At 47.7% G+C, this 12578-nt stretch overlaps 1 protein-coding gene across 4 annotated transcripts in view; it reads right to left on the bottom strand.

Annotated features, from left to right (window-relative positions):
- PPCDC (phosphopantothenoylcysteine decarboxylase) overlaps positions 1 to 12578 on the bottom strand; it is a 41321-nt gene that overhangs the window by 20561 nt on the left and 8182 nt on the right. For 2 of the 4 annotated variants that reach the window (XM_059656746.1, XM_059656727.1), the window contains exons 1-2: positions 12256 to 12373; positions 6682 to 6888 (exon numbers count right to left, since the gene is read on the bottom strand). In XM_059656746.1, coding sequence (XP_059512729.1) covers positions 6682 to 6867 — 186 coding nt within the window. In that variant the 5' untranslated portion in view covers positions 6868 to 6888; positions 12256 to 12373. Of the gene's footprint in view, positions 1 to 6681; positions 6889 to 12255; positions 12374 to 12578 lie in introns of those variants that run through there. The other 2 variants (XM_059656737.1, XM_059656757.1) reach the window with 2 other exon arrangements.

The following is a 12578-nucleotide window of genomic DNA, read 5'->3' on the forward strand; positions in this document are numbered from 1 at the left end:
AAATAAATAAAATAAAATAAATATACACAGAGGGTAGATGCTCAACCACTGAGCCAAACCAGCCAGGCAGGGCCAAATACTACTTTAAACTTTGTCACAACTACTCAACTCTGTAGCAGCAAGACTGCAGCCATTGACAAAACATAAATGAGTACATGTGGCTGTGTTTCAATAAAACATTATGGACCCTTAAATCTGAATTTCCTATACTTTAGTGTGACACAAAATAGTCTCCTGATTTTTCTAACCATTTAAATATGTGAAAATCATTCTTAGCTCACAGGCCATACAAAAATGACCCATGAACCAAGAGGTCACGGTTCAATTCCCAGTCAGGCACATGCCCAGGGTGCGGGCTCAATCCCCAGTAGGGGGCATGCAAGAGGCAGTGATCAATGATTCTCTCTCATCATTGATGTTTCTGTCTCTCCCTCTCCCTTCCTCTCTGAAATCAATTTTTTTTTTTAATGTAAAGAAAAAATAAAACAGGCCACAAAACCGGATTTGGCCTGGGGCCATTGTTTGCTAAGTCCTGTACCTTGCTCATTCATGTATATCTTAAGGATTGTCCCACATCAGCACACAGAGATCCATCCATTCATTCTTCTAAACCATCACCAAGGAGTCCATTGAGAGTCTGGACCATAATTGCACCACACCTCTCTATAGTTGGACAATTTGTTTCCTGTTTCATTGTTGTTTTGAAATTATAAAAAATGTTACAATCAATTTCTTTATACAAATGGATGTTTATAAATATACCCCACAGGGTTCAGACCTATAGGTGAATCAAGGGCTGTCAACATTTGTGATTTCTCTAGATATAGCCAAATAGTCCTCCAGAAAAGCAGAATTTATTTCATACTACATGAGCAGAGCACTCTTTCCCTCCCTCTTGATGACTCTGAATGTCCTGATGGGCATTCTAGAAATGTATCCTTCTCTAAGCTCAGAGCCTGCCAGCTCCCTGAGTGGGAGATTTCCTCTACCTTTAGAAATCTCCTTCCAGCCTGGCCGGGCATGACTCAGTGGTTGAGCGTAGACCTATGAACCAGGAGGTCACATGTCCTGGTTTCAGACTCTATCCCTCTGAAGCAGCCGATCAATATTCTCTCTCATCATTGACATTTCTATCTCTCTTTCTCTTCTCCCTTCCTCTCTGAAATCAATAAAAATATTTTTTAATAATAATAAAAATAGAAATCCCCTTTTGGCTCTCAGCCCTGCTGATGCTTGCCCTAGCAAAGCTAGAGGTATCTGTTTTCTCCTCCCAAGTGAGAAGGATGCCAACCAAAGGGCAGAAACTGACTGATAACTCACACTAACTGCCACCCCATTACATGACAATTATGAACTGCAAAAAATCCCGAAGCTCCTTTCCCCCAAGACCTTCTCTCAAGATGCTTTTGGGCCCTAGTCCTTTGTGCTCTCACATCTAGAATCTTCTATCACTAGTGCCAAAGAGGTCTTGTAGATGGGTCATTTGAGTAGCTTCTCTTCAGTGCATGAATAAGAAATCTGAGGCCAGCCCTGGCTAGTGTGCTAAATGATTAGAGCATCAGCCTGCACACCAAAGGGTCGGGAGTTGGATTCCTGGCCAAGGGCTTATATCTGGGCTGCAGGTTTACTCCACACCCCAACCTGGGCACATGTGGGAGGTAACCAATCAATGTGTCTCTCTCACCTCTCTCTCCCCCCTCCTCTCTTCCTGCCTCCCTTCCATTCTCTCTCTGAAAAGCCATGGACAGAATATCCTCAGGTGAGGAAGGGGAGGGGAGGAGAGGGGAGGGGAGGGGAGGGGAGGGGAGGGGAGGGGAGGGGAGGGAACTGAGGCAATAAAGAACTAACTTGCCCAGGGTCCCAGAGTGAGAAATTCTCTACACTCAGCTGCCTCTTTTTTTATTTTTGGGAGCCGGTCCATCCTTGTGGTTTCAAGGGACCTGGCATATATGGCATACTGTTCTTAATATGTTTGCTCACCTTCTTGGCACTATGTGTTTTAACCAAGGTCACCTCTCTGAGAAAGGTTGTTTCCCCAGGTAGGGATTTTCCCCTGAAGTTAGGGAGGGAATAAAACCCCTTAACTAGCCGAAACCGGTTTGGCTCAGTGGATAGAGCGTCGGCTTGCGGACTGAAAGGTCCCAGGTTCAATTCCCGTCAAGGGCATGTACCTGGGTTGCAGGCACATCCCAAGTGGGAGATGTGCAGGAGGCAGCTGATCGATGTTTCTCTCTCATCGATGTTTCTAACTCTCTATCTCTCTCCCTTCCTCTCTGTAAAAAATCAATAAAATATATATAAAAAAAACAAAAAAAACAAAAACCCTAACTAAGTGCCAGGTGGGTAATTAATCACTTTAACTACGAACAATCATGCTTAAGCTACATAATCTTTACTCCCTGGAATGGAGATAAGAAACGCCCTAACCTTTGGAATAGAGATTGATAGGATTGGAATCAACTGGTATAAATACAGATGTAACAAGACAACAGGACACAGAACCTAGACACAGAACCTAGAGACAGAAGAACTTTGCTGGAGAGAACATGGCAAAAGATCCTGGACAGAAACTGGCCACACAACCTAGAGACAGAACCTGGCTGAAGAACCTAGAGAGAGAACCTGGCTACAGAACCTGGATAGAACATGGCAAGAGAACCTCACTAGAACCTGGTGACTGAACCTGGCTGGAGAACCTAGCAAAAGAACATGGACACAGAACCTGGCTGGAGATCCTAACCAGAACTTCGCTGGAGATCCAGACCAGAACTTGGCTGGAGATCCTGGCTAGAGATCCTGGCTAGGCTGCTGATCAACTGAACGCTGTCTCCGTGTCATTCCTTCTTTGCCAACTCTGTCCTCACCTTTGGGGACCCCTGGACCTGCTGGGGTTGGACCCCAGCAGATCAACTGCTTCCTGCACACCCCGCACTGGGGATGGAGCCTGAAACCTGGGCATGTGCCCTGACCAGGAATCCAACCCTGATCTTCTGACTCATAGGTTGACACTCAACCACTGAGCTACACCAGCCGGGTTCAGCTACCTCTCTTGAGGTAAGGCTGGCCCCTGTTGTCCAACTCCCCCCACCTCACATAAAGACTCCAAGTCTACTTTGTTGGTGGCCACCCTTCCCTGACAGTTGGTATGTGAGTCTTGAGGCCAAATCCATTCCTCTCCCTCATGCCCTCACAATTTCCCTGGTCTGGCTCTATGTTAGTGGCTCTGCTGGGATGACTGGACACAGGTGAATCAGGAGTAGTTATGAGCCACATCTGTGGAATCACTCAACTCCCTGCAGCCACACCCCAATTTCTTGTTTGCTAGTCAGAATCTAGGTATACCTAAGGGTGCCTTGGCATGTGAACCCATGACTTAGACAAAGAGCAGAGAAGGGCTGCTTCAAGGGACAAAGATTGCTCCTCGGGGGTGATGCAGAAATGGGGAGATCAGTGCCATCAGAGAATGTGGAGAAGTGCTACCTCAGGGTCAACACAAGGCAAGCCAGGGATCCCCCTTAGTTACCAACACCTCACAAGGGCCCCACCAACAAACCCAGGCTCTTTGAGGAGCTGTCTACCTGCAGGATGAGAGAGCCTAAGGTGACATGGATGTGTGCCGGGAGCCGGTCCATCCTTGCTGTTTCAAGGGACCTGGCATATATGGCATACGGTTCTTAAAATGTTTGCTCACCTTCTTGGCGCTGTGTTTTAACCAAGGTCACCTCTCCGAGAAAGGTTGAATCCCCAGGTAGGGATTTTCCCCTGAAGTTAGGGAGGGAATAAAACCCCTCAACTAAGTGCCAGGCGGGTAATTAATCACTTTAACTATGAACAATCATGCTTAAGCTACATAATCTTTACTCCCTGGAATGGAGATAAGAAACGCCCTAACATTTGTAATAGAGATTGATAGGATTGAATCAACTGGTATAAATACAGATGTAACAAGACAGCAAGAGACAGAACTTAGAAGAGAGCCAAGAAGACAGAACCTACACAGAACCTACAGACAGAAGAACTTCGCTGGAGAGAACATGGCAAAAGATCCTGGACTGAACCTGACTACGGAAATTGCCTGGAGAACCTAGCGAGGAAACATGGCTACAGAACCTGGCTGGAGAACCTAGCGAGGGAACATGGCCACAGATCCTGGCTGGAGATCCTGGCTAGGCTGCTGATCAACTGAACACTGTCTCCGTGTCATTCCTTCTTCGCCGACTCCGTCCACACCTTTGGGGACCCCTAGACCTGCTGGGGTTGGACCCCGGCAGATGTGGGCCCTCTACTTGAACAGACGGATTGTGGATCCCATGATTCTTCCCATATGGCTGGCCCAAAGGACTTAACAGTAAGGGGAAAGAGAGTGAAGGACAGGAAACAAACACTGTTAAGTGCTTTCATGTGCCAGCAGCTGTGCCTAGCTTTTGGCACAAGATGACAAACTGTTTCATCTGTGTTCCCCTTTCTGAGCCTTGACAAGAGCCCAAAAGGATGGGTGAGAGTAGTCATCCTAATTTTAAACCAAAAAAAGCAGGCTCCATGAGGCTAAGGCAGGACATCCTTCTTCCCAGGTCAGTGACTTTCTGGCTACCCATCTTCTGGCTTCAACTCCAGCCAGAGAGGGAAAACTGAGTCCCGTTCCAGATACAGCCTGTCCCTCAGCAGACCAGGCTAAAAAGCCTGGAGTGGGCTGGAGAACCTTCCTGCCCCAGGCAACCCTTTCTTCATACCCCTATAAATGCTGGCTGCGTGGAACCAGGATGCGTGGAGCTGCCATTTCCCTTAGCTCTGAAGCTGCCCATCTGTTTCCTGGGCTAGGACTCCCTGCCACCAGCCAGTCTGGAAATGTACTTGCTCTGGGGCTATGGGAAAGGGAAACCAGTGTCTTCCTCCCTCCCTAGGGGGCAATGGCAGAGGCTGCTGCTACTGCAATCCCTTCCAGGCCTCCCACCCTCAGGGCTCTGCTGGCCAGCTCCTACCAACAGTTTAGGGCACATGAGGGTGGCAGGCTCCAGGTAGCCCTGCCCCAGCGGCACCAGTGCCAGCCTCAGAATATCCACAAGACTCTCCTCTCTTTCCCTATCTGGCCTAGCTGGCATCCATGGCTGCCTGCCTTACTGCTTCTCCTGGCCTGGGAGGTGGGGGTGGGGGTGTGAGGTGAGGGGCTGATTTTCTGGGTAGTTTAGTGAAAGATTTCCCAGTCCCTGCCTGGAATCTCAACATGTTCATCTGCTGATGAGCACTGCTCCCTGCTGGACACACCGGGTACAACCACCTGTGCCATCCTGCGTCAGGAGCTGTGCAGGTAACAATCAAGGAAAAGCATCACCCAAGCCCCAGTGGCTTAACACTACTCCACAAAACTAGTCTCCAGCAACACAAGCAGTGTCAACGGCAGTTGATGGTTCCCCATCTTAATCAAGATTCTCTCCTTGACCAAACTGTAGTGAGCTACTTTTTTGACTTGGCCTGTCTTTGAGCCTTGTCCTCAAGAGCAACAATCCTGCTAATAAGTTGGTTTCTCCAGAAGCCCACCCCCACCTCCCTCGATATCTGACTATCCTGGATCTCATCAGGCTTCTCATCCAGAAGATGTCTGATCACCCTGCCTGCTTTCAGCAAGAATCCTGTTGGGACAGTTTAGTCAGAATGTTTCCTCTTAGCGATCTTTCCGTCCACTGGCTCCCACACTGCCCCTTGGCTATAATCCCCACTTTTCTTTGTTGTATTCAGAATTAAGCCCAGTTCTACACTGGGCTTAACTTTTCTGAATAACTTTTTCTGCCATAACTTTTCTGAATAAAATGTTCTTACCACTTTAATACATTAAATGAGTTTTGCAAGGGAGCAAAATCACATGGGTTGAGGCAGGTCAGGAAGGTTTCTACATGAATTTTTTGTGCAGAATTTAGAAAGACAGAGAGGGCAGTGCAGCCTGGCAGGGAATGGCCAAAGCAAAGACCTTCAGAATGGAGTGTGGGGCAGTGGGAGATCAATGAAGGCACTTGGATACCAGATTAGGAAATGGGTTACCTGCTGGCTTTCACACTGTTTAAAGCGTAGAACTTTTCCCACAGAAGACTACCCCAGACCCCAATATATTAAACTGATTAAAGTTGAGATGGTCTGGCCAATGGCTGGGGATTAAACCCCTCACACTGAACACAATGCAGTGGCCCCTGGGCATGGATGAACACTTGAAGGAGCAAAATTTAAACCAGAGCTGTGAACAATGCACTTGGACTGATAGGACAGCCATGGTGTCTAAGGAGGGAGAACAGAACCACAGTGTAGAAGACAGAGTGAAAGCAGAGGCAGGGAGCCCAAAGCAGAAGGGAACACAGAGAATTTGCTGCCATTTCTCCAGCTAGCCCTCTTCCCACGCCAGGACCTTAGGGAATCTCAGGGTCAACATATGGAAACTCAATGCATCCATTTATTAGTGTTCCTTCCCCAGTCTTCCCTTAAGCTCTGTCCAAACTATCTAATCCAGCTCCTGGTTAAACTGGCAAATTCGGTCTCTGTGTCCTGCGTTCCCCTCACACCAATATACACAGACAGCCACAAACACCATAATTAAGAAAAAGAAAACCCTGTGCACTGCACAAAAGTGGGCTGGCTATAGGACCAGCAACTCTCTAACATCAGAGGTCGCCATGCTTGTCTTGTAAGGATACTCACGCCAGGAATGTCCAAAAGCTGTGACACCAGGAGAGGTAACTTCAGGGCCGCCACACTCCCAGTGACACCCACAAGGACACGGAACTGCCTCTCTACCGAGGGCGCAGCGGCTGGACACGAGGCCCTTGGTTCCATGTGGGGTCTGGTGGCTTCGAGTTCTGGGAGCCTGCCAGAACTGGGCTCCATAAAGCTGTCAGGATTTGGAATCTAAAAGCAGAACAAGGGGTGCCCACTTCATTTATACATTCAACCAAAATGTATTGAGCACCCTGTTAGACCTCCCAACTGCTGGGGTTCCTGAGGGATCAGCGGTCCCAGCTTCTGGGAGCACAGTTTGATAAGAAGGCCAGACACCCTCACCACACATAGGTCAATTACAATGTAATGTGGCCAGCACTGTGAGGAACTATGGCTGCCAGTAGTAACTGTCTGAGGAAAAATTAACATTCAAATTGAGTCCTAAAAGACAAGTAAGTTTTCCAGAGAGAGGGAAATAACCTTGCAAGTTACTGATAGTGGAGCAATCTTACAAAGATGAAAAGGCGAGAAGAAAGGTGGCAGGCTTGGTGAACAGGGAGCAGCTTAGTAGTGAGGCTAAAGTGTAATGGGCGTGGGGAGGTAAGGCTGTAAAGTCAGGTCAAGGGTGAGTTTCCATTTTAGAAAGATGGTGCTGGTGACAGTGTGAAGGGAGTCCTGGTGGTGGTGAGATTGGAGGGGCAGGGTAAGGAGCTACTATAGTGGGCCAGGCTGATTGACTGAAGGGAGTGGCAGAATGCCTGTGAGGTGGAACCTTCAGCAACAAGGGGGCCAGAGGGTTTCAGGGAGCTAAGAGATTTGCCTCTGTCCCTGTCCCTGTAGATCAGACTGGGCACCACTCTACAAATCCAAGCCTAGGAAGAGACAAGCATAAAGGGATGTAGGTCACCCTGTGAGACCAGCTGATTGGTTTATTCCTCTATCCCTCAGATGTTGCTGGACGTGAATGCCCATGATAACTTGGACACACTAAAACCTATACTCTGAAGATTGGGACAGCAAGACATATTCCATCAGCAGCAATCTCTAAGGACCAATTACATCTAGCACTGAGCAAAGGAACTGTGGAAGACAGATGCTGTCTTCAGGGGATCTATAGATGAGTTTAGAAGAGAGGAATTATATCTGACATCATTTAAAATGGGTCCTTCTCTGGGATGCACTTTTTTAAATAATCATTAATTAAATTTGTTCATCAGTTTCCTTGCCTCTCCCTCTCCACTTCCCACCACTACCACTGCCACCAGCAAGTCCCCTGAATGTGTGCCCAGGTATAATCACCAACCACCAGCCTCCTGGTAGGTCCTAAATATCTGCTGAATGAATAATAAACTGCACCTTCTGAAACAGGGTGGGGCAGAGAACAGAAACTTGGCCAGTGAATCAGGAGTCCTGGGCCCTGTCCATGATTGTGCTCACGACCTGGTGTGTAACCTTGGCCAGGGTACTTCCCTCCCTGGACCTGTCTCTTCATCTGAAGATGCAGAGATAGGACCAGGTGATCTTTGAAGCTTCTTCTAGCAGAAAACTTCGAAATGCAGGAAAGACAGTGGCAATGGCTCTCTGTACTAGAGGGTCCTCAAATGGGCAGAATCAGCAGGGCAAGAGACACTAACGTAGACTCTGAAGAGGAAGTGCCTGTAAGTTGCCCAATGGCTACCTCTGTGACTGTGTACCCATAGGGTCCTCCTCTTCACACCACGGGCCCCTTGGCTCACTAGGGCCTCTTGCCCAGTATTTGCTTTCAAGAGTCTGGCACACAGCCTCATGAGCTAAGGATCACATTTGGGTTCATTATCCCACTCCTACCTGTAAGGGTCTCCCAGAGGCCCAGACCCTCCTCAACAGGGGTTAAACACAGGCCAGTTCCCTTCAGTAAGACTCCCCCGAAGTGCCATTTGCCAATGATCTCAATCTTTGCTCTACACCAGGGCCTCAGTCAAAGCCCTGCTTGCTCAGAGCAAAACTGAGTCTACTCCAGGGCCTGGAGAGCCCTGTTAGCAACTGGCAAGGTCTAGAGCAGGGGTCCTCAAACTACGGCCCGCGGGCCACATGCAAATACAAATATTGTATTTGTTCCCATTTTGTTTTTTTACTTCAAAATAAGATATGTGCAGTGTGCATAGGAATTTTTTCATAGTTTTTTTTTTTTTTTTAACTATAGTCCGGCCCTCCAACGGTCTGAGGGACAGTGAACTGGCCCCCTGTTTAAAAAGTTTGAGGACCCCTGGTCTAGAGGGCCTACTATCCAGCTTTTTCCCAGAACTAATCAATAGGCTGATCAGCACCCATAGTAGATGATGGAAGCACACGTCTGACTCTCTAGAGCAGTGGTTCTCAACCTTCCTAATGCCGCGACCCTTTAATACAGTTCCGCATGTTGTGGTGACCCCCAACCATAAAATTATTTTCGTTGCTACTTCATAACTGTAATTTTGCTACTGTTATGAATCATAATGTAAATATCTGATATGCTATATGTGTTTTCCGATGGTCGGAACCACAGGTTGAGAACCGCTGCTCTAGGGAAACCTACCTACCAGATCTCAAATCTTGATCCTGTCCTACCCTAGCCAACTGGTGCTAGGACAGAAAAATTCCTGCAAAACCAGAAAGTGAATTTCATCTATGCAGCCCCTGAACCTCCACCACATCAAGTTGATATCCCTAAGGAACTGGTTACTGAAAGCAATCAATGAAACTTAGGGCAGGAATCCATGTTGGTAATTTCTACTATGTCCCGCAGTAGGCGGGGCAGCCCAAGATTTACTACTAGGCCTCTGGAGCCATCTTTGCTAAGGACCCAAACTTAACTACCTTTCTAGAAAAGGTGGGGGTCAGGGAGAATTATATTTGAGGAATAGAAAGTGGATAATTTAACCCACATTTATTTGAAAGCAAGGTCAAACCAATTCAATCTGATAATCCCATGAAGGATGACAACTGGCAGGAGTTCTTTGTTTATACTCACAAAAGATCAAATCACAAACTAGTAAGCCTGTTACTCTCTGTCCAGTTCCTGTTAGAATCACCTATCTGCATAGCCAAGGTAGTTGTAGACAGCGCCTCATTTCCCTGGGCTCTGAGTACTCATAAGGAACTCTTAAGCAGCAGAAAGAGTTGGCAGGCAGAGGTTACAGGGCTGAAGGCTGTGATTACTGAGCCTCAAGCTCCCAGGGCACAAGCCATGCAGGTAAGCCACAGAAAGAAAAATGGCAACTCCTCTGTCCTTTAGAAAGACAGGGCTGGGCAGAGTAAAGAGCCTCAGTTTGTAGCAGGGCCATGGTGTGTAAATCTCCTATGATGAGTTTCATTATGGCAGAGTTAAGTAAAGGTTTCAGGGAGCTGCCAGTCACAATAAGGTCAGGTGTGGAGCCAGAGCAAACCAGGGCTAAGAAAGGGCCAGACAGGGTATGAGCCCAGCCCAAGATAGGAATGATGAGGTGCCAGGACCTAGGACCAAAGCAGAATGTAACTCAGGGGTGGGTGGGCAGAGATCCAGCATACATTAAGCGCTTGAATCCTTTAGCCTAGTGTCCAAGCCCCTCACTATTGGCTCCAGGCTTCTGCTCTAGCCCAATCTCCCACCAGTCAACATACTCTACTCTGCCTCAGTAATAATGAACCTCTTGTCGCTCCCTAAAATGTCACCATGTCCCCAAACCCAGAGCCATTAAAGTAGTCTCATGGCCTGGCCAGCATGGCTCAGTGGTGGAGCATCGACCTATGAACGTGGAGGTCCAGTTTGATTCCCAGTCAGGGCACATGTCTGGGTTTTGGGATAGATCCCCAGTATGGGGTGTGCAGGAGGCAGCTGATCAATGATTCTCTTTATCATTGATGTTTCTCTCTCTCCCTTTCCCTTCCTCGCTGAAATTAATAAAAATATATATTTTTAAAAGGAGTCTCATGGCCACAGGGGTACTTTAAACCCTCTCCCTCAAGGAAAGGCAAGGAACTCTTCAGGGAGCACTCAAGACCTTGGCATTCTAAGACTGTTCTCACAAACCAGAGGCCAGAATACTTGACTTTGCTGCACCAGTAATCTCATTAGGAGAACCTCCTCAACACTGTATGTTGAGGAGATAGATAATATTCACATGCACAGGCTACTAACAAGAGACTGAGTACTGCCTACTCTCAGCCACAAGGAGAAATGTGGAAAACCTTGTTTCCAAGACACCACCACTTTCCCAACATGGGAATCTCTCCTGCCCATTATCTGGCATGGGCTCCAATACTTCAAAAAACAGCATGATGTTTTTCTCTTGACAAAATTTGGCCTCACTCTAATTTTTTTTTAATATATTTTATTGATTTCTTACAGAGAGGAAGGGAGAGAGATAGAGAGTTAGAAACATCGATGAGAGAGAAACATCGATCAGCTGCCTCCTGCACACCCCCTGGGGATGTGCCCGCAACCCAGGTACATGCCCTTGACCGGAATCAACCTGGGACCTTTCAGTCTGCAGGCCGACGCTCTATCCACTGAGCCAAACCGGTTTCGGCATCACTCACTCTAATTTTTAAATGCCAGTCAGTACTTTTAGGTGGATCTATGAGATAACAGAAATATCCCAGGGCTCTCCTTTTTCTATTTCACCAAAAGATGGCCCCATGGCTCAGTGGGTGAGCATGGACTATGAACCAAGAGGTCACAATTGGATTCCCCGTTAGGCCATATACCCTGGTTGGGGGCTGGACCCCCAGTGTGGGGCCTGCAGGAAGCAGCAGATCAATGAGTCTCTTTCATCATTGATGTCTCTCTCTCTCTCTCTCCCTCCCTCTCCCTTCCTCTCTGAAATCAATAAAAATATTTTTTATAAAAAAAGATAGTAGTGTGTCCTTTCGGCAGTCCCTGTTACTTTTTGGAAGCAGGATCATGATTCCCTTTTTTTTTTTTTTTTTTTTTTTTCAAGGCAAACGTTAAGTGTGGGGAACTGACAGGGTCCCCATTTAAACTAGATTAAACAGCACTGGACGATCGCCTACCAGCGCAAAGAGGGGATGAGAACTCAAGATACAAATTCCCCACTTCAGGCTCTCCAGTGGTTCTCAACCTTCCTAATGCCACGACCCTTTAATACAGTTCCTCATGTTGTGGTGACCCCCAACCATAAAATTATTTTTGTTGCTACTTCATAACTGTAATTTTGCTACTGTTATGAATCATAATGTAAATATCTGATATGCTATATGTGTTTTCTGATGGTCGCGACCCACAGGTTGAGAACCGCTGCTAGCCGGAAAGAGGTCCTTAATGCTCCGGCCCAGGAGCACATATAGGAAAATGAAGTCCCCACAGGCTCCACAGTCCCTACATGCTGACCCACAGTGCAAGCTGAGTGTCACAGACAGACAGAAAACGAGGTGGAGCGAGCGCGCGAACACACACACGAAAGTGAGGACATAGGCACAGCCGCAAAACCACTGTCGCAAGCGAAGCTTTTCCGGCCTGACCTCCCCCCTGCCCCGCTGGAAGACCCAGTCTCCGACCCCTTATCCCCTCCCGTTTCCCAGCTCCCTTTGACTCCTCACCCTCGCCAGGGGCGTCTCGGGTAAACCCAAATATCGCACTATCTCTGTCGATTTCGCGCTGATTCTAATTGGCACACAACTTCACGTAAGCATCTCGCAGCCTACGTGATCGCACAGCCTTCTGGGAGTTGTAGTCCATTTCTTTGCTTTGTGGTAGTTGTAGTCCACTCACGGGAATTCAGCCGCCAAACCCAGGCTCACCGTTCTTGATTTTTCTGGTGCGCTCACCTGGGCTTCGTCTAATTGCCCAGCCTCCTCACTCCACACCCCATCCCACACATAAACACTGCTCATCGTGGGGCATTTAATACTGAATACTTAGC

This window comes from Myotis daubentonii, chromosome 1 (assembly GCF_963259705.1).
Source record: "Myotis daubentonii chromosome 1, mMyoDau2.1, whole genome shotgun sequence".
Classification (NCBI taxonomy): Eukaryota; Metazoa; Chordata; class Mammalia; order Chiroptera; family Vespertilionidae; genus Myotis; species Myotis daubentonii.